Source organism: Oryctolagus cuniculus, chromosome 4 (assembly GCF_051225735.1).
Source record: "Oryctolagus cuniculus isolate XC-2025 breed Fujian yellow rabbit chromosome 4, ASM5122573v1, whole genome shotgun sequence".
Taxonomy (NCBI): Eukaryota; Metazoa; Chordata; class Mammalia; order Lagomorpha; family Leporidae; genus Oryctolagus; species Oryctolagus cuniculus.
This window is the reverse complement of record NC_142870.1, coordinates 8,667,315-8,687,569: the sequence shown is the minus strand read 5'-3', so window position 1 is coordinate 8,687,569 and position 20,255 is coordinate 8,667,315. Positions and strand designations below refer to the sequence as shown.

The 20,255-nt window shown below is 54.7% G+C and overlaps 1 protein-coding gene across 4 annotated transcripts in view; it reads left to right on the top strand.

Annotated features, from left to right (window-relative positions):
- Nucleotides 1-20,255, top strand: part of DOP1B (DOP1 leucine zipper like protein B) — a 118,468-nt gene that overhangs the window by 58,784 nt on the left and 39,429 nt on the right. For all 4 annotated transcript variants that reach the window (XR_016233010.1, XM_051833581.3, XM_051833578.3 and 1 more), the window contains exons 8-15: nt 559-668; nt 917-1,031; nt 4,116-4,236; nt 7,625-7,744; nt 10,548-10,650; nt 11,468-11,659; nt 14,144-14,825; nt 16,193-16,464. Coding sequence is in view for 3 of the 4 variants with exons in the window: in XM_051833581.3 (XP_051689541.1) it covers nt 559-668; nt 917-1,031; nt 4,116-4,236; nt 7,625-7,744; nt 10,548-10,650; nt 11,468-11,659; nt 14,144-14,825; nt 16,193-16,464 (1,715 nt within the window). In the remaining variant the exon portion in view is untranslated. The remainder of the gene's footprint in view (nt 1-558; nt 669-916; nt 1,032-4,115; nt 4,237-7,624; nt 7,745-10,547; nt 10,651-11,467; nt 11,660-14,143; nt 14,826-16,192; nt 16,465-20,255) is intronic.

The window sequence follows — 20,255 nt, the reverse complement described above, 5'->3', positions numbered from 1 at the left end:
GAGGCTCTTCCATCCGCTGGTTCACTCCCCAATTGGCCACAGTGGCCGGAGCTGCACCTATCCAAAGCCAGGAGCCAGGAGCTTCTTCCAGGTCTCCTGCACGGTGCAAAGACCCAAGGCCTTGGGCCATCTCCTACTGCTTTCTCAGGCCATAGCAGAGAGCTGGATCAGAAGTAGAGCATTCGAGTCTCGAACCGGTGCCCTTAGGGGATGCCAGCACTGCAGGCTACGGCTTTACCCGCTACACCACAGCCCCGGCCTCAAGCCAGGAGTTTTAACTGGGTCTTCTACGTGGGTAGAAGGAGCCCCAGCACTTGGGCCATCTTCTGCTGCCTTCCCAGGCACATGAGCAGGAAGCCAGATCAGAAGTGGGGCAGCCGGGACTCAAGCTGGCACCCATATAGGATGCTGGTGTCATGGGCGGCAGCTTAACCCGCTATACCACAGCGCCGGCCCCAAGGAGCTATATTGGTAAAGTACTGTAGCACGAGACTTGCACAATATGATGTTCTCTGAAAGTGTAGATCTGTGCAGCTCGTGGTGTTCATTGCTTCGTAGGTTCAGACATCAAAGGAAAAACCATCGTGCCAGAATCTGAAATCTCGGACTCCTATGAAGACCAGTCCTCTTATTTTTTTGAAAAATACTCCAAGGACCTGTTGGTCGAGGTAAAGAGCGTGGCTGGGAGGCTGACCCCGGGGAGGGCGTTCCTGATCCCGGCCTGCAGGGGGTTTCTCTGTGAGGCCTCACTGTAGGCATCGGTGTGGCCGCGCTGCCGGGTTTGGTGAGTTGCGACGAGCTGAGGTGCTGGTGACGGGTGTTCTTCCTGTCCCAGAGTACTGAGCAGTTACACCAACCCAAAGGGTCACCCTGTGCTGCATGCGACCTCCTGCTGTGTGGCTGTCTTTACAAACAGAGTCTGGCCGAGACGCTGCACCAGAAGCTGGTGGACGCCAACGTGGAGGAGCGCCACCACGCCTACCTGCAGCCCTTCCGCATCCTCATCAGCCTGCTGGACAAGCCAGAGATAGGTGAGGGGCAGCCCCGCTCCCGGGGGCCGCCGTCTGGGCGTGAAAGCGAGGGGGACACGACCCACACCGAGCCTGACTCAGCCCGTGGAGTCAGTTCTCTCTGGGCGTCACTAAGGAAAGCGTGCGCCACGGTTCAGGCTCTGGTAGGACAATCCCGCGAAGCTCCTGCCGTGCCCATCTGCGCATGTTCCCTCCTCCAGGGGCACACTGCAGGTGAGCCTCCGTTTGATTCTCACGCACCCCTGTCTCTTACCCCGCGACCCCGCACGAGCCCCTTCTTGTCACTACATACAATGAAAATATTTCCTCTGTAAGACAAAAGGGGCTTGAACTAGACTCTGGTTACACTCGTCCTATGAGCATCAGTTGAGAAAAGTGAGCTTCCTGGGGGCTGGTGTGGTGTAGCCAGTAAAGCTGCCTCCCGCAATGCCAGCATCACACGTGGATGCTGGTTCGAGTCCTGGCTGCTCCACTTCCGATGCAGCTCTCTGCTATGGCCTGGGAAACCAATGGAAGATGGCCTAAGTGCTTGGGCCCCTGCATCCGCAGGGGAGATCCAGAAGAAGCTCCTGGCTCCTGACTTTGACCTAGCCCAGCCCTGGCTGTTGTGGCCATTTGGAGAGAGAACCAGTGGATGGAAGATCTCTCTCTCTCTCTCCCAAGCCCCCAACTCTGCCTTTCAAATCTTTCAAAGAGAAGAAGAAAAGTGAGCATCTCTCTCATGCTTTTCAGCAGCATTTTCTGGGGTTGGCCTCATGGCATAGCGGGTTAAGCCGCTGCCTGCAGTGCTGTCCCATCCTATGGGCACCAGTTCAAGTCCCGGCTGCTCCACTTCTGATTCAGTGCCTTGATAATGCACCTGAGAAAGCAGCAGAGGATGGCCTGAGTGTTTGAGCCCTGCCAGCTACGTGGGAGATCTAGATGTAGTTGTTGGCTTTTTTAGAAAAGATTTATTTATTTACTTGAAAGAGTTCTAGAGAGAAGGAGAGACAGAGAGAGAGAGAGAGAGAGAGAGAGAGCTTCCATCCTCTGTTCTACTCCCAAAACGGCTGCAGTGGCCAGGGCTGAGCCAGGCCACAGCCAGGAGCTTCCTCCAGGTCTCCCACGTGAGTGCCGGGGCCCAGGGACCTGGGCCATCTTCCCCTTCTTCCCAGGCCATCAGCAGAGAGCTGGTTCAGAAGTGGAGTGGCTAGGACTCAAGCCAGCACCCAAGTGGGATGCCAGCACTGCAGGCCTCGGCTCAACTTGCTGCACCGCAGCACCAGCCCCAAACACGTAAATCACTGAGAAGCAGTTTCCTGATCTGCATTGCCTGTGAGCGCCTCAGTCAGCCATCGTTTGGTCTCCCAAGCCCATCACAGGGAGAAGGCCCCCTCTCTGTTGCATTGCAGGCTGGAGCACATGGCTCCAGTGCCCAAGGCGTGCTCACCTCCTGCGTGCTGGCTGCAGGGCACAAGGGGCTGGGGTGTGGGTGAAGTGCTCGCCTCCTCCTGGCCTCAGCACAGAGGCCCTGCACTTCTCCTCCTGCACCGGCCTAGAGCACCTGCTGTGTGGCAGGGAGCAGCAAGGCCCTGGGGTGCAGCAGGGGATAATGGGCTTCCGGTCAGGTTGGATGGGAGGTCCCCGACTGCTTCCACTGCTTTAGAAAAAATCACAACGGCTGAGTGGTTACTGTGTGCTGAGTGTCGGCACACATCACGTGATGTATGTCTGCACACACAATACCCATGTCACCGATGCGGGAACCTAAACTGTCCTTACGGGGACCCAGCTGCTGCTGATCTGAGCGCTGTCAGACAAGCCACATGGAAGATCTTCCCGCTTCCTCATTTAGCAAAGAGGAGCTTGCATGCCAAGCTGTGTGCAGCAGTACCCGAAGCCCAGGTAGGAATCCTGTGTTCTCCTGAGCACGGCTGCCTGCTGGGTCAGACTCCCGTGCCCTCCCCCACCTGCCTGGCTCCTGGGGCAATGGCACAAAGAGATTTTTTCTCTGTTTCCTCTCATGGCTTAACTGCAGTGCCGAGCAGCTGTGATTCTGTCTAAAAGGTGAATCGAGCTGTGTACGTGTGTTGGGAGCGCGCTGTGCATCATGGGGAAGCATCCCAAGAAGGCAGTGTTCACAGCACCTCTGAGATAGGGGCTCTGTGCCGGAGCTCTGCGCCTTAGCCAGCTGCACAGATGCTGCCGCGAGCTCTGGTTCCAGGGGGCGTTCGCTGCGCAGGGGAACGGCCTCACGCGTGGACGAGGCAGAGGAGAGGACCGCGTAGCACAAGGGTGCAGGTGGCCCGGCTGCTGTCTGCTGCTGGCTTCAATCACAGCTTATTTCTCCTGAAACCAGGCGGCAGAGCCACCTGTGATTTGTAAGGAGCACTTGGCACTGTGACGCGGCAGGTGAAGCACGCGTGGTCTCACCGCGCAGGTGGCTGTGCCGGGCCCGCCCCTGGATTTGGTGGAACAGAAGCTCTTGTGCTTTCCACGCGGAGTCCTTGACCCGGCTTCCCTTGCCCAGCCTGGATCGTGTTTCCTGCGCCCAGCGAGCAGCGAGGGTCCTCTCCCATGCAGCCAGCCCGGTTCCTTGGTGCTCGGGCAGGTGGCAGACTCTGGACCTCCGTCCCCTTTGTGTGACCGGGGGCCAGCGGTGCCACCTGTGCCCACAGCTGTGGTGAGGAATGAGGGGTTGCACAGGTGTGAACGGTGTAGAACCGTGTCCAGCACGTACGGACGCGTTGGCTGTCTTCGTGTTGCTCCCCGAGCTGAGGGCGTCCTTGTCACCACTGAGGTTAAGTTTCTCCAGGCTGTGAACCATGTGCCATGCCTGTAGATACTGTTACTCTGTATGTGTTTCTATTAAACAAGCCTACTTCAAAAACCTCAAGGAAAATGCAATTAAAAGAGAAGTTTATTTTGGTGCAAAAAAAATGATATCCACGGATACAAGGGATCTTCAAAAAATTCATGGGAAATATGTGTTGTGGAAAGGCTGTGCTTGTTTCAGAGTTAAAGAATTTACCTCTTAGTTCCGGTTTTTCCACGAACTCTTTGAAGGGCTGCGTCTTTCTCTGACTGTTTCCTGTTTAACTGCAGGGCCTCAGGTGGTTGAGAGCTTGTTTCTCGAAGTCATCAGGGCGTTTTACTCATACTGCAGAGACGCCCTGGGCTCCGACCTCCAGCTCAGCTACACTCAGAGTGGAAATTCACTGATCAGGTAGGGCTCTGACCCCAGCCTCACATTCTCCTCGCCCCGAGCGCCCTCCATCTTTTCCCCTCTGTTTGCTGTCATTTGTGCCATCCTAGACATAGCAGCAGGTGGAGCCACCCCCGCCTTATCCATGGCTTCACTTTCTGTAGTTTCAGGTACAAGCCACAAATATTAGATAGAAAATTCTAGAAACAGGCAGCCCACAGTTTTTTGTTTTTGTTTTTTACTTATTTGACAGGTAGAGTTAGACAGTGAGAGAGACAGACAGAGAGAAAGGTCTTCCTTCTGTTGGTTCAGCCCCCAAAATGGCCGCTATGGCCAGTGCTGCGCTGATCTGCAGCCAGGAGCCAGGTGCTTCTCCTGGTCTTTCATGGGGTGCAGGGCCCAAGCACTTGGGCCATCCTCCACTGCCCTCCCGGGCCACAGCAGAGAGCTGGCCTGGAAGAGGGGCAACCGGGACAGAATCCGGCGCCCCGACCGGGACTAGAACCTGGTGTGCTGGTGCCGCAGGCAGAGGATTAACCAAGTAAGCCACGGCGTCAGCCCAGCCCACAGTTTTTACAGTGAATTCTTGCATTTGTTCTATTTTATTATGTTACTGCTGATCTGTTACTGTGCCTAGTTCATAAATCACACTTTATCCTGAGGATGTGTGTGTAAGAAAAAAACAGCATCCGTGGGGCTTGGTCCATCCAGAGTCTCGGGCATCCTCTAGGGGTAGGTATGGGGCACGTGGTCCCCACAGATTAGGTAGCCATGGGGAGCCACCCTAGCCTGTGCTCTTGAGTCAATCAACGTGAATCAACTGTTCCCCGCTGCGGACCAGGCGGAGCTTAAAAGGAGCTGCATCCAGTGTCTTCCCCCAGCCTGGGATGTGCGAGTGTGAAATCCCCTCAGCTAAGGCAGCTTGACCTTGTGCACCCAGGTGGTGAGTCAGAGGAGGAGAGAAGAGGGGCGGTGGGAGAGGACCGAGTTCAGGACATGGAGCCAGGCGTGGGAGTCTGCAGGAGATGGGGCGGGAGGGCGGCACCAGGACAAGATGCCTGCCCAGGGCCCTGGAGCCATGAGTGGTGTTTGGGAGCAGTAGGTTCCTTGGCTTAAACATGTAGTTACTGCTGGCGCCGCGGCTCACTAGGCTAATCCTCCGCCTGCGGTGCCGGCACCCCGGGTTCTAGTCCCGGTCGGGGCGCCAGATTCTGTCCCGGTTGCCCCTCTTCCAGGCCAGCTCTCTGCTGTGGCCAGGGAGTGCAGTGGAGGATGGCCCAAGTGCTTGGGCCCTGCACCCCATGGGAGACCAGGAGGAAGCACCTGGCTCCTGGCTGCGGATCGGCACAGTGCACTGGCTATAACAGCCATCTGGGGGGTGAGCCAACGGAAGGAAGACCTTTCTCTCTGTCTCTCTCTCTCACTAACTCTGCCTGTCCAAAAAAAAAAAAAAAAAATGTGCAGTTACTATAAACTCTGTGGCTTGTTTGATTTGTGCTAAGGTAATACAACCTCTCCTTTTTGCTTTACTCTTAACATAATTTGCCTCTGCCTAAATTTGCACTGGGCATGCTGCAATCGGTTCTAAGAATTTTCTGGTTTATTCATTGCACTTATCTAGAGAGTCCTCAGAGCTTGCATTTGTCTCCCGCAATGAGTGGTTTATTGCTTTCCTGAGAATGAAAGTAACGCACACGCGTTTACTTGGACTCAAAGGTGTCGAGAAAAAGGATACCACTCTCAGTCCTACCCCCTTCAGAGGAAAACATAAAACACTGGCACCTCTTCCCAGGCTCTCACGGAGCGCAGGAATACACAGACGGCGTGGTTGCCTGCCGCCCTCTGCGCCGTACGCGGCTCTGCGCCTTCCTCCTACCCAGTACTGCAGTTGCCACACTTGCGTTCCTTGCTCAGAATTTCTCATTTATACACTGACCTGTCTCACACTGATCAACCTGGAGGCCGTTTCCGCGTCTTCAGTAATTTTTAATGGCCTTGCAGTGGTGCATCCGTCCCCATGTCCCATGTCCCCATACGAGGATTTCCGTAGGATACACCCCGCGAATGAATTTCCTGAGCCGTGGAAAACACGTGTATCGTTAAAACTTTCCCTGATGAACAGTTGCATCATGTTATTCCATCAATAGAGTATCTAATTACCTATGATTGGAGCAAAATCAATTTTCTGTTTCAAATTCTTTTATAGCAACTCTTTTTAAGATTTATTTATTTATTTATCGTCACAGAGAGGCAGAGGCAGAGAGAGAAGTCTTCCATCTGCTGGTTCACTCCCCAAATGACTGCAGCGGCCAGGGCTGGGCCAGACCAAAGCCAAGAGCCAGGAGCTATCCATGTCTCCCATGTAGGTGTCAGGGGCCCAAGTACTTGGGCTGTCTTCCACTACTTTCCCAGGCACAGTAGAGGGAACTGGATTGGAAGTGGAGTAGCCAAGACTTGAACCAACACCCATATGGGATGCCAGAGCCACAGGCAGTGGCTTAACCCACTACACCATAGCGCTGGCCCCTGTAACAGCTCATAAGCAATGTATCAGTCAATAAATATTGTTTATGGGGTCAGCACTATGGCATAGCAGGTAAAGCTGCCTCCTGCAGCGTCAGCATCCCAAATGGGCACTGGTTCAAGTCCTGGTTGCTCCTCTTCTGATCCAGCTCTCTGTTGTGGCCTGGGAAAGCAGTAGAAGATGGCCCAAATCCTTGGGCCCCTGCACCCAAGTGGGAGACCTGGAAGAAGCTCCTGGCTCCTGGCTTCAGATCGGTGCAGCTCTGGCTGTTGCAGCCATCTGGGGAGTGAACCAGCAGGAGGAAGACCTCTCTCTCTGCCTCTGCCCCTTTGTAACTCTGCCTTTCAAATAAATAAATAAATAAATCTCTTTAAAAAATTGCTTATGATGATAAGCAAACTATATAAAAATAATATCTTTATCAGTTAGCCTACCCAGAACTGAGTTGTAAGTGGGAAAATGAGTCACAATTTGTTTCCTTTTTTAAAAAAGACTTATTTATCTGAAAGGTAGAGTTACAGAGAGAGAGACAGAAAGAAAGAAAGAGAGCTTTCATTTGCTGGCTCACTGCCCACGTGGCCGCAATAGCTGGGGCTGGGCCAAACCCAAACCAGGAGCCAGGACCTCCATCCGGGTCGCCAGTGTGGGTAGCAGGGGCCCAAGAACTTGGACCCTCGTCGGCTGCCTTCCCAGGTGCATTAGCAGGGAGTTCGATTGGAAGCGGGGCAGCCGGGACTCGAACTGGCGCTTCGGGATGGGGTGCCGGCATCCCAGGCAGCATTGGCTGGTGCTCCACGTGCAGACCCCTTGGTGAAGTTTCTCAGACGCCGAGTTCTCGCGATGCAGGACTTCCCGTAAACGTGCTTCTCTCTGCTCCTTTGACAGCACAATCAAGGAAAACAAAAGCGCGTCGGAGATTGTGAAGACGGTGAATTTGCTCATCACCTCCCTAAGCACAGACTTTCTCTGGGATTACCTGACCCGGCACTTCGAGGACTGCTTCAGGTGTGCCTGCACTTTGGAGTCTGGAAGGAAGGGCGGGGGGGGGGGGGGGGGTCACAGTCCCAGCGCTGCCCAGCATGGTCAGGCCGCGTACCAGGAGCTGGGGCTGGGTGCTCCTGCCTGCGCTGCAAAGTTCAGCCGAAACGGCACTGGGAGGGTCTCCCGAGATCCTGATGGGCCAGGAAACGTCTCCAGCAGGAAGGGTCCCATCCTCTTGGCCACGCAACGCCAAAGCCACCTTACTTATTGAAGTCTAACTTGAGAAAATCCTCTGCGTTTCCCAGTCACGTTCATCAAATCCTCTTTCTTGGCACCGTTCTCCCGGCCTGATCTGTGTAAAGCAGCTTAGTGTTGTGGCTCTGCCTGGAGAATGTTCTGGAAATCCTCTGTCTTCTTACCTTCCTGTTGGAATTAGTGTAGCCCTGGTTACAGTAAAGCATTAATGCTTTAAGCTACCATAATGAGCTTTACTGACACTTTTTTTAAAAAGCTCTTTTTTTTTTTTAATTTGGGGGAGTAGGATGGAATTTTCCATCTGCTGGTTTGTTATCTAAATGTCCACAATGGCCAGTGTGGGCTGGGCCAGACCGAAGCCAGGAGCTGGGAACTCAACCCAGGTCTCCCAGGTGGGTGGCAGGGACCCGGTTACCTGAGCCGTCACTGCTGCCTCCCAGGGTGTGCATTCGCAGGGAGCTGGAGTCAGGAGCAGAGCTGGGAATTGTCCAGGCAGTCATGTGGGCATCCTAACCGATGTCTCCACTACCAGGCCAAGCACCTGCCCTGGTTATTTTCTTTTTTAAAATAATATTTATGTATTTATTTGAAAGGCAGAGTTACAGAGAGGCAAAGGCAGAGAGGGAGAGAGAGGTCTTCCATCTGCTGGCTCACTCCCCAGAGCTGTGCCGATCCAAAGCCAGGAGCTTCCTCCAGGTCTCCCACACGGGTGCAGGGGCCCAAGCACTTGGGCCATCTTCCTCTGCTTTCCCAGGCCATAGCAGAAAGCTGCACTGGAAGTGGAGCAGCCAGGACTCAAACCGGCACCCATATGGGATGCTGGCCCCGCAAGTGGCTGCTACCCGGGTGGAGCCAGCCCCCCACCCTCCCAGCCCTTGGTGCTGCTTTCCTCCCAGAGGCCATCATTGTCCTGGGTGTCCCTGCCATGCTGTTACGTGCGTCCATAACAGATGTGCCTCCCCAAGTGACAGGGTCCGCTCTATCCAAGTCCTGCAGCAGTAACGTTTTGCAGTGAGCTGTCTGAGGGCACCGACCGTCCACTAAGTGCTGTGGTCTCCTGAGTGAATAAACAGGTTTCAGTCTTGTCCTTGTTGCCTGCAGTACAGTGGCAATGTTGTCATCTGTCCTCTGTGCACAGGTGTGGGGAGCAGCCCGGACTGGACTGAGTTACTGGAATTAAGACTTATTCTATGCATCTGCTCTCCCACAATATGGCGCTGGGAGAGGAGAAAACAGCTTCTACGCAGCTGCCTCCAGTTCAACCAATAAACTGTAGGACTTGCTCCTGATTGGAGGAGAGCAGCGTACTCGGCGTGTGGGCAGCCGAGTTGGGATTGGCAGAGGAGGACTATAAGGGAGGAGAGAGACGGCATGCACCAGGAACATCTAAGGGGAACATCTGAGGGAACACCTGTGCAGCCCCCGAGAGAGCCGGCCGGCGGTGTGCCGCTCCCCTGCGGAAGTGGGGAATGTGGCCAGGGGGAACTGCCCTTCCACGGAGGTGGAAGGGACAGTAGCCAACCCGGGAAGAACCAGCAGCAAACCCGAGGAGGGCCGAGCAGACGAAAGAACAGCGCAGGGTTCAGTGTCGTTCCTCCACGAAGAGGGGGAGCGACACACAGGGTGTTTTGAGTAGACACCCCGAAATAGCTAACACCTCTAGGGTGCGGTTCTTTGAAGGAATTCTCCCTCTAAGATGAACTGTGATCATCAGCGCTGACTTACAGGACAGAGAAAGACCTCGGCATGGGCTAGCCGATAGCAGCGAGGTGGATCCTCAGTTACTGTGCTCTGAAAGTCAGTACACACAGCCACCCTCGGGTAGCCGTGGGGAGTGGCTTCCAGGACACCCCTGGGACACCGCAGAGCCTACCCACATCCCCCTGCAGTGCCTAAAGCACAGGTGTGCTCTGCAGATCCTCCTGACACCGTGTTACTTAAGGCGTCGTGTCCGGAGCAGAGGTCTGAAGGTGTCCACTACAGGCAGTTCTGCCCGCTCTGCGGCTCGATGACTCTGGGCGCAGAACACACGATGGGTCCTGAGGCCACGGCACCCACTTCTGCAGGCACCTGCTTGTTGAGGGGAGTGTCAGACGTCAGTAAGGGATAAGCTGCTGGCACTGGGCTTCATCTGTAAGTTGGGCTGCACTGTAGAAGCCAGCGAACTGTAACCAGCCCAGGTGCTGCTGAGCCCCTGGGAGTCCCCGGAGGGCCCATGTGTGTCAGATGCCTCCAGCCAGGTGCCACTTGGCCTGTGGTGGTCTTGAGCCCCTACTCCTGCCCTGGGACTTGCCTTGGGCCTGGGGCTGGGGACCAGGACTGTACCTGGTGCTGCAGGTCTGCCGGGCGTGACGTCCCACACGGGCACGGGACTGCGCACGTCTGAACTGACAGAGCCCATGCCGCAGACAGGTAGGTCACAGACACCTGCGAGTGTCATCCCTGCTCTGTGCTCAGCTCTTAGAGCGGCAGAAGCCGTCTTTAACTCTCTTGGAAGTGGAGTAACCACCGGAAGTACTGACAGGTGCATTAGGAGCAAGGACTCACTTGTTTTCTCCTGTGATGGCTGCAGGCCAGAGAAGCAGAGGGACCCTGCCTGGAGGAGCGCCGGCCCGCCCCCCACGGTCTCCGAGCTCTGCAGCCTCCTCGTGTTCCTGTTGGACGTGATTCCCTTGGTAGGTGCTCTGCTGGGACGGGACGGCGCCTGCCCGGAAAGCCCAGGTTTACTGAGAACCCCGGATGTTCGTTTCAGCTTGGAAACTGTACCTGGATGTAACCTCTTATGCTCATAATTCTTTTTTTGCTATGAGAGGCAGGAAGACAGACAAACAGATGGAACTCCTGTCTGCCAGCTTGTTACCCAGTAGCCAGGGCTAGGCTAGGCCAAAGCTGGGAGCCGAGAACTTAATTCAGGTCTCCTACGCGGGTGGCAGGGATCTAACCCCTGGAGCCGTCACCTGCACATCCGCAGGAGGCTGGGATTGAGAGTGGAGCCAGGACTCGATCCCAAGCACTCAGACTGAGACCCAGGCATCCCGGCTGGCAGCTTGACTGCGGGGCCAGACGCCGCCCTCCTGCTGTTTTTAACATCTTGTTTAGAAGAGCTCACAGTTTTTGAGCCCCATGTACGTGGGCCGAGCTGACGTCAAGTAAACCAGCTGTTGAACTGGCCATCATCCTGTTCTCCAGCTATTTGTTTAGGGGTGACTGTAAATATATTTTCTAATTAAAATTGCACAGGTGGCTAATTGTCACAGAGGAAGCCAATTTCTGCAGTTTGAAATGCGTGCGGCAGTTTTATTATTTCTTTCTCCATTAGAAAGAAAAGAGTGGAAGAGTGGCCTGCTTGATCTGGATAAAAAGAAAATATTGTTTGTTTTCTGATTTGGGATTTAATATGAAACCTAAGCTCTAAGAAACTGAATTTCCTGGATTTGTCCAGACTGTAAGCGGATGGCGTGGGAGTTCATTACACCTGTGCTTCTTTCACAGGAACTTTACTCTGAGGTGCAAACCCAGTGCCTCCCGCAGGTGCTTGGCTGCCTGGTGCGGCCTCTCGCTGAGGAGATGGGGGCCTTGAGCTTGCCGGAACTCACGCACGCCTTGAAGACGTGCTTCAAGGTGCTCAGCAAGGTGCAGATGCCGCCCTCCTACCTGGACGCGGAGTTCACCAGCGGCAGCTCGGTATGTGCCCCGAGGCGCGGGAAGGGCTCTGCGGGACTGGGGCAGCCTATGGCCGGGGCCAGTGTTGTGCCGCGTCCAGTGAAGCCCCTGCTTGCAACGCTGGCATCAGAGTGCTGGTTCAAGCCCCTGTCCAGCTCCCTGCTGATGCGCCTGGGAGAGCAGTGGAGGATGGCCCATGTGAGAGACCCAGATGGAGTCCCTGGCTCCTGGCTTCAGCCTAGCCCAGCCCTGGCTGTTGTGGGAACTTGGGGAGTGAGCCAGAGGATGGAAGGTCTCTATCTCCCTCCACACCCCACTTTCTCTCCATCACTGACTTTAAAATAAATTTCAAAAATCTTTTCTAAAAAATGGTCAGCGATGTTGCCAGATTGCCTTCCAGAAAGACAGACAGTAATCATCTCGCAGTTTGATGCCCATTGTCTTCAGATTGATGGTTTCTGTTTTCTACTTTATTTAGGGATTTGGAAATTTTGCCCTTGAAATCGGGTCAGGGCAGTGGCGGGCAGGTGACTGGACGGGAATTGGGGCTCAGCATGCAGACCACTTGCGGATGGCGACCCCAGTTACGAGCTTGGGCTCATCTCTGTCTTCTGTAGCTGCTCTAGCTAGTGGAAGAAAATGTCCTGAAAACAACGTAGGGCACAAAGCGCTAGCATGCGTGGTCCACAGACCTGAGCACAGACACCCAGCCGCCTCCCTCCCCAGGAGCAGGTGGGCAGCTGCCGAGGGTTTCACATTCAGTGGAGCCTGGGCCAAGCACCCCTCCCTTCTCTGAGCTGCCTGAGACCGGAAGCGTTTCAGATTTCGGGCTTTTTGTTTGTTTGTTTTTCAGATTTTGGAATGTTTGCATACACATGCGGTGTCTCGGGGACAGGATCCACATCTCAACAAAGATCATTGTGTCTCTTACACGCGTAGGCCAAAGAAACGGTGGTTTAGCACATGCATGGGATGATCCTGGCAGTACTCAGAAAGCCTCAGAGTTCCAGGTTAGGGAAGCTCAGCTGGTGTTTAGTTTAGACAGAGACAAGAGGTGAATCAGTCCATTGAAGGTTAAAGTGGCACCACGCTGGAAAAGCTGCTGTGTGCACGCCTGCATGTGTGTGAACAGGTGTAGGTATACATGTGAGTGAACACGTGTCTGCATCTATATGTATATATGTGTATGTGTATGTATATATATGTAATATATATATATTGCTGAACAGATACTTTTTTCAGCTTCATCTTAGGGTTTCATGCCTTTATTTGACCATCAGCTCAGTTTCCTCATTCATGGTTTTTAGAGCTTTTTTTTGACAGGCAGAGTAGAAAGAGAGAAAGGTCTTCCTTCCATTGGCTCACCCCCCAAATGGCCACCATGGCCAGCGCACTGCACCGATCCAAAACCAGAAGCCAGGTGCCTCTCCTGGTCTCCCATGGGGTGCAGGGCCCAAGCACTTGGGCCATCCTCCACTGCACTCCCAGGCCACAGCAGAGAGCTGGACTGGAAGAGGAGCAACCAGGACAGAATCCGGCGCCCCAACCGGGACTAGAACCCAGGGTGCCAGCACCACAGGTGGAGAATTAACCTAGTGAGCCGCGGCGCCGGCCTAAAGATTTATATATTTATTTGAGAGGCAGAGTTAGAGAGAGAGAGTGGGAGAGACAGAGAGAGAAGTCTTCATCTGCTGATTCACTCCCCAAATAGCCACAATGGCAGAGGTTGAGCCAATCAGGAGCCAGGATCTCCTTTCAGGTCTCCTGCAAGGGGGCAGGGACCTAAGCACTTGGCCCATCTTCCGCTGCTTTCAAAGGCCATTATCAGGGAGCTGGATGGGAAGTGGAGCAGCCAGGACTTGAACTGGTGCCCATATGGGATGCCGGATCTGCAGGTGGAGGCTTTAACTGCTACACCACAGTGCCAGATGGTCATTCACATCTTTTAGTTAGTTGGAAACAAGTTATAAGCAACCTACATTTCTTTTGATTTTTTTTTATTTGAGAGACACAGAGAGCAAGAGAGAGGGGTGGGGCTCCTATCCCGCTGACTGATGCCCCCTCCAACCCTGCAAATCCCACAATAGCCAGGGCTGCGCAGTCTGAAGCGGGGGCCAGGAACTCAGTCCAGGTCTCCCACATGGGTGGTAGGAACCCAGTCACTTGAGGCATCCCCACTGTCTCCCGAGATCTCCCTTGGCAGGAAGCTGGAGTCCAGGGCCGGAGCCAGGTGTCAAGCCCAGCAACTCCAGTGTGGAACACTTGCGTCCAGCCTTGCCCCAGGGCGTGCGGCCCCATCCGCCTGTTCCTTGGGGCCCCACTCCCCTACTTCGCCTGCCTCCTTACTGCTGTGTTCTCTTTCCATGGATTCTCTTGCTGGAAAGGGCAGCAGTCCTGAAAAATGGCTTTGAAGGGCATTCCTGATTTTCAGCAGGTCCTCGAATTCCTCAGTCTTAAGGAGATGCCCAGCACAATGTTAATAGTGGTTTCCTTTTCCTTTTTCAGAGTCCAGTAAAAGGCGAAAACGAAGTAATTTTAGAAACAAAGGCAGTGATTGCCAGGGACGAAGACGCGTCGTTCCCCCCGCTGAAATCTGAGGACAGCGGGATCGGGCTCAGCGCCTCGTCGCCGGAGCTGTCCGAGCACCTGAGGGTCCCTCAGGTGTCCCCCGACCGAGACGACGTCTGGAAGAAGGGCGGGAGCATGCAGAAGACGTTTCTCTGCATCCAGGAGCTGATCGCCAACTTCGCCAGCAAGAACATCTTTGGAGGGCAGCTGACGGCGTCCGGGGAGGAGAGCAGGCCCGAGGAGCCGGCGGGGAAGCAGGAGAAGGATGGGACCCCGCGCCCGGCGGCCAGCAACCCCGGCAGGAAGAACTCCTGGGAGGCCAAGCCCATCACCGTGCCCCAGTTCAAGCAGATGCTCTCGGACCTGTTCACGGTGCGAGGGTCTCCGTTCAAGGCGAGGAGTTCCGAGTCGCCCCCGTCTCTGCCCAGCAGCCCGAGCAGGAAGAAGGAGGGAGACTGGGGCGTGGAGCAGGCCGTGATCGAGCTGGGGGGCTCCAGGGAGGAGTGCAGGGAGGCCTTTGCGGCTGCCTGCCACCTGCTGCTCGACTGCGCCACCTTCCCCGTCTACCTGTCCCAGGAGGAGATGGAGCAGCTCTGCGCGACGCTCTTCCAGCTCCCAGGTGAGTGGCGGCCCTTCCCCCGGAGCCCGTCCCCCTGGGCCACCCCTTACTGAGGCGACAGACGAGCTGGAGCTGTGCCCGCAAGCTCAGACTCCAGAGCGTTTCGGGTTTCGGATTTTCGGGGTGAGGATGCCCAGCCGTGAAGCCTGCGCAGACGTCCCGCCTTGGGAAGCTCCCAGACGCGCAGCGTTCTGAGAAAGGGTGCTTAGCCTGTGTCGGCCACGTTGGTTTCCATCCCTGTTTGTCAATGAGTTGTGAACGTTTTTGACTTCTGTCTCACTCTGTGGCAGGTTGGTAAGGACCAGGATTGTGTTTTTGTTTTATTTATTTACTTTTGCTCCCTGGGTCTGTATCTTTTTTTTTTTTTTTAGATTTATTTATTTATTTATTTAAAAGGCAGAGTGACAGAGGGAGAGACAGAGAGAGAGAGAGATCTTCTGTACTCTGGCTCACTCCTTAAATGGCCACAACAGCCAGGTCTGGGCCAGGCCAAAGCCAGGAGCCAGGAATTCCACCCTGATCTTCCACGTGGGCAGAAGGGGCCCAAGTACTTGGGTCATCGTCCGCTGCCTTCCCAGGTACATTCAGCAGGGAGGTGGATCAGAAGCAGAGAAACCAGGACTTGAAGCAGCACTCCAATATGGACGTCAGTGCCACAGCACCGTAACCTGCCAGCCCCAAGGGTACCTTGGGTAGCTAGGCAGCCCCTCAGAAACCCAGGACATCCAAGGAACCATCCAAAAGTTCATGGCGAATGCATAGCATGTGTTGATTTCAAACTTTTTTTGCACCAAAATAAGCCTATCTTTAATTGCATTTTTGCATGAGCTTGTTGAAGCGCCCTCATCAGAGGTGTTACTGTAGGTGGTTCTTAGGCTGTTTCATGGCACCGGTTATTGCAGGTTTATGTGTTGGTTTGCTGGGCTGCCATAGCAACGCCCCCACAAACAGGGAGGTTGAAGACTTCAGAACTGTCTCCCCTCGCAGTTCCGGAGGCCCGAGTCACAAGGACTGCCCGGCCCCACTCCCTCTCTGTGGCTCTGGGCGGAGCCCTCCTTGCCTCTCCCAGCTCCGGCTGGTGGCCGCAGCCCGTGGCCTCCCGTGGCTGGCAGCTGCTTCCCTCCAGACTCTGCCCGCGTCCTCACAGGGCAGTCTCCCCGGGTGTCTCCATCTTGCCGTGGCATTTTCCTCTCGCGAGGACGCCAATCACGGTGGATTAGAGCTCACCCTAACTGGACGACATCTGTGCAGACCCCGTTTCCACAGAGCACCCCTCCCCCTCCCGCAGAAGGTCAGCACGCTGCCCTCCCGTGGTGCCTCGGCAGACCCGCTGCCACTCACACACTCTCACTTGTCCCTGGCTGCAGGAGCCGGCGACCCCAGTTTCCCAGCCTGGCTCAAGTCCCTCATGACGATTGCCTGCTGTGTGAACGACTGCTGCCTCCAGAACGTGGCCATCTCCACGCTGCTGGAAGTGATCAACCACTCGCAGTCCCTCGCGCTCGTCATTGAAGACAAGATGAAGCGCTCCCGGAGCTCCGGACACAACCCGTTTTTTGGCCAGCTGCAGATGGTGACCGTGCCTCCCATCGCACCGGGGATACTGAAAGTTGTTGCAGAAAAAACGGACTTCTATCAGGTACTCCCTGCTCTCAAGAGGCGTGTCCCCCAGGGGTGGCCACTGGCCGTGAATAGGGCTGTCCTGAGACGGAGACCGCCTGTGTCCCGGGCTGCTGCACAGCTTCTTGGGTTGGTTTTTTCGTTCGTTTGTTTGTTTGTTTATTTGTTTAAGAGGGACATAGAGAGCTTCCTTCTGCTGATTCACTCCCCAGTGGCTGCAATGGCTAGGGCTGAGCCAGGCTGAAACCAAGACCCTGAATCTCCATCCAGGTCTCCCACATGAGTTTAAGGGCCCAAGCACTTGGGCCATCTTCTGCCCCTTTCTCAGGAGCATTAACAGAGAGCTGAATTGGAAATGGAGCAGCCAGGACTCGAACCGGCACCCGTATGGGATGCTGGTGGTAGTGGCTTAATCTGGCATGCCACAAATTCTGGCCCATTTTTTCTTTTCTTTCTGTAGAGGTTAATTTATTTATTTGAAAAGCAAAGTAACAGAGAGAGGGAGGGAGAGACAGAGATCTTCCGTCTGCTGGTGTACTCCCCAAATGGCCGCAGTGGCCAGGGGTAGGCCAGGCTGAAGCCACGAGCCTGAATACCCATCCGGGCCTCCCACGTGGGTGCAGGGGCCCAAGCACTTGGGCCATCTTCTGGTCCTTTCCCAGGAGCATTAGGGAGCTGGGTTAGAAGTGGAGCAGCTGGGACTTGGGACTGGTGCTCACATGGGATGCTGGTGTCGCAGGCAGTGGCTAAACCTGCTGCACCACAACACCAGCCCCATGCACAACCTCTGACCCAGCAGCAGGTACTCAGTAAACGTTCGTATCTAGATTTAGGCTGATTCGACTTCACGTGTAACGACCCTATAATCATCTGAGTATTAGGAGAAAGAACCCATGCTCCAGTTTGTGAGATTAAAGGATGTGGTGGAAGTAGGAGGGCTTAGCCTCCAGGGACTCTTAGGACTTGTCAGACTTAAGAAAGATTATGGCTGAATACGGCAAGCAAATGTTGTCCCTCTTTCTTGGGGACAGAATAAGAACATCATTTAAAGAAGTACATCGTAGAGCCCATTTAACTGCAAGAGACTGGAAGCCACTGTGAAGCTTTCTGTAAGGAGGAAGGGAGCAGCAGGCGTGGCGGGCAGCTGGGCCTCCCCAGACAGAACGGGAAGCTGCTCCCCGTGCCAGGAACTCGCTCTGCACATCTCCCTGCCAGCCAGCCAGCTTTCCAGTGGCACCTCGACCTTCCCTCTGCCTCATGACCCTCAAGTTTGGTTCCCAGAGCTGGTGGACCTGGAGCTCTTAGAATTCTCCACTAAAGGTCAAGGTTGTAAAACAGTCTGCTGGTGAGACCCTCTTGGGTTGGATTCCTTCTGCTGGTCCAGCCCGTGGCAGAGAGGTGGGGTGAAGGGAGGAGAGGCGTTTGCTGCAGACAGGAGTTTGCTTGCCCCCCAGGACCCGTGGACGGAACGTGCCTTCCCAGCAAGTGGAGGGGCGGCACATACCCTGAAAAGTGAGACACTAAGGGATTTACTAAACACAGAACTGTGTGTGAAGGGGTCGTTGAATCCAAACTGTCGTAGAGCTTGCAGCAGCTCTCTGTAAGACTTAAAAAATATATATATATTTATTTATTTGAAAGGCAGAGGGGCCGGCGCTGTGGTGCAGCGGGTTAACGCCCTGGCCTGAAGCGCCGGCCTCCCATATGGGCACCGGTTCTAGTCCCAGCTGCTCCTCTTCCAACCCAGCTCTCTGCTATGGCCTGGGAAAGAAGCAGAAGATGACCCAAGTCCTTGGGCCCCTGCACCCACATGGGAGACCCAGAGGAAGCTCCTGGCTCCTAACTTCGGTTCAGCGCAGCTCTGGCTATTACAGCCATCTGGGGAATGAACCATCAGATGGAAGACCTCTCTCTCTCTCTGCCTCTCCTCTCTCTGTGTAACTCTGACTTTCAAATAAAAAAAAAAAATTAAAAAAAAAAAAAAAGAGAGAGAGGCAGAGGCAGAGAGAGAGACAGAGTTCTCTATCCACTGGTTCACTCCCCAAATGGTAACAACAGCTGGAGCTGAGCAGATCCAAAGCTAGGAACCAGGAGCTTCTTCAAGGACTTGAGCCATCTTCTGCTGCTTTCCAAGGTCATAGCAGAGAGCTGGATTGGAAGTGGAGCAGCTGGGATTCAAACTGGTGCCCGTATGGAATGCCGGCACTGTGAGTGGCATCTTTACCCATTGTGCCACAGCACTGGCCCCTCTAAGACTTTCAAACAGGCTGGATTTTTCCCTACTCATATCGGAATGAACGCATCTCAAAAACGGCGTTTAACTGAGATGAACTCTCTCCTCTTTTTTTTTTTTTTTTTTTTTTTTTGACAAGCAGAGTGGACAGTGAGAGAGAGAGACAGAGAGAAAGGTCTCCTTTGCCATTGGTTCACCCTCCAATGGCCGCTGCGGCCGGCGCACCGCGCTGATCCGATGGATGGCAGGAGTCAGGTGCTTCTCCTGGTCTCCCATGGGGTGCAGGGCCCAAGGACTTGAGCCATCCTCCACTGCACTCCCTGGCCATAGCGGAGAGCTGGCCTGGAAGAGGGGCAACCAGGACAGAATCCGGCGCCCCGACCGGGACTAGAACCCAGTGTGCCGTCGCCACAAGGCGGAGGATTAGCCTAGTGAGCCGCGGCGATAACAGCTTCATAGAGCTATGATTCACACCCTATGATTCACCTTTGAACATGTATACATTTCAGGGCTGGCACAGTGGGTTAAAGCCACCACCCGCAGTGCTGGTATCCCATGTAGGCACCAATTTGAATCCCAGCTGCTCCACTTCCAATCCAGCTCTCTACTATGGCCTGGGAAAGCAGTAGAAAATGGCCCAAGACCTTGGGCTCCTGCACCTGTGTGGAAGACCTGGAAGAAGCTCCTGGCTCCTGGCTTCGAGTCAGCTTAGCTCTGATGATTGTGGTCATTTGGAGGAGTGAACCACTGGATGCAAGACCTCTCTTTCTGGCTCTACCTCTCTCTGTAACTCTCTTTCAAATAAGTAAAATGGGGCAGGCTCTGTGGCACAGTGGGTTAACGCCCTGGCCTGAAGTGCCAGCATCTCATGGGCACCGGTCTAGTCCCGGCTGCTCCTCTTCCCATCCACCTCTCTGCTGTGGCCTGGGGAAGCAGTAGAAGATGGCCCAAGGCCTTGGGCTCCTGCACCCACATGGGAGACCCAGAAGAAGCTTCTGCTCCTGGCTTCGAATCGGCACAGCTCCAGCTGTTGCGGCCAGTTGGGGAGTGAACCATCGAATGGAAGACCTCTCTCTCTGTCTCCACCTCTCTCTGTAACTCTGTCTTTCAAATAAATACAATCTTAAATAAATAAATAAATAGAATGGCCGTTGTGGCCGTTTGTGGAGTGAACCAGCAGATGGGAGACCTCTCTCTCTGCCTCTCCCTCTCACTGTCTGTAACTCTACAGACTGGCTGGGCCAGGCAGAGTTTTCTACACAGGTGGCAGGGGCCCAAGCACTCAAGTCATCTTCTGCTGCTTTCTCACACACATTAGCAGGAAGCTGGATCAGAAGTGGAGAAGCAGGGATTCAAACCAGCACTCATATGGAATGCCAGTGTAACTGCAGGCAGTGGCTTAACCCGCTATGCCACAACGCTGGCCCGGCGGCCACTGCAGACCCACCATGCTCACAGTGGGTCCCCAGGGCCGGCGGAGGCTGAGGCTGCTTCCCTCCCTCGGGTGCAGTCTCCCGCTGACTGCCTTCCTGAAAGTGAAGTTGGGGGTCAGCTGGTGGGAAACCGTCACGGACAAC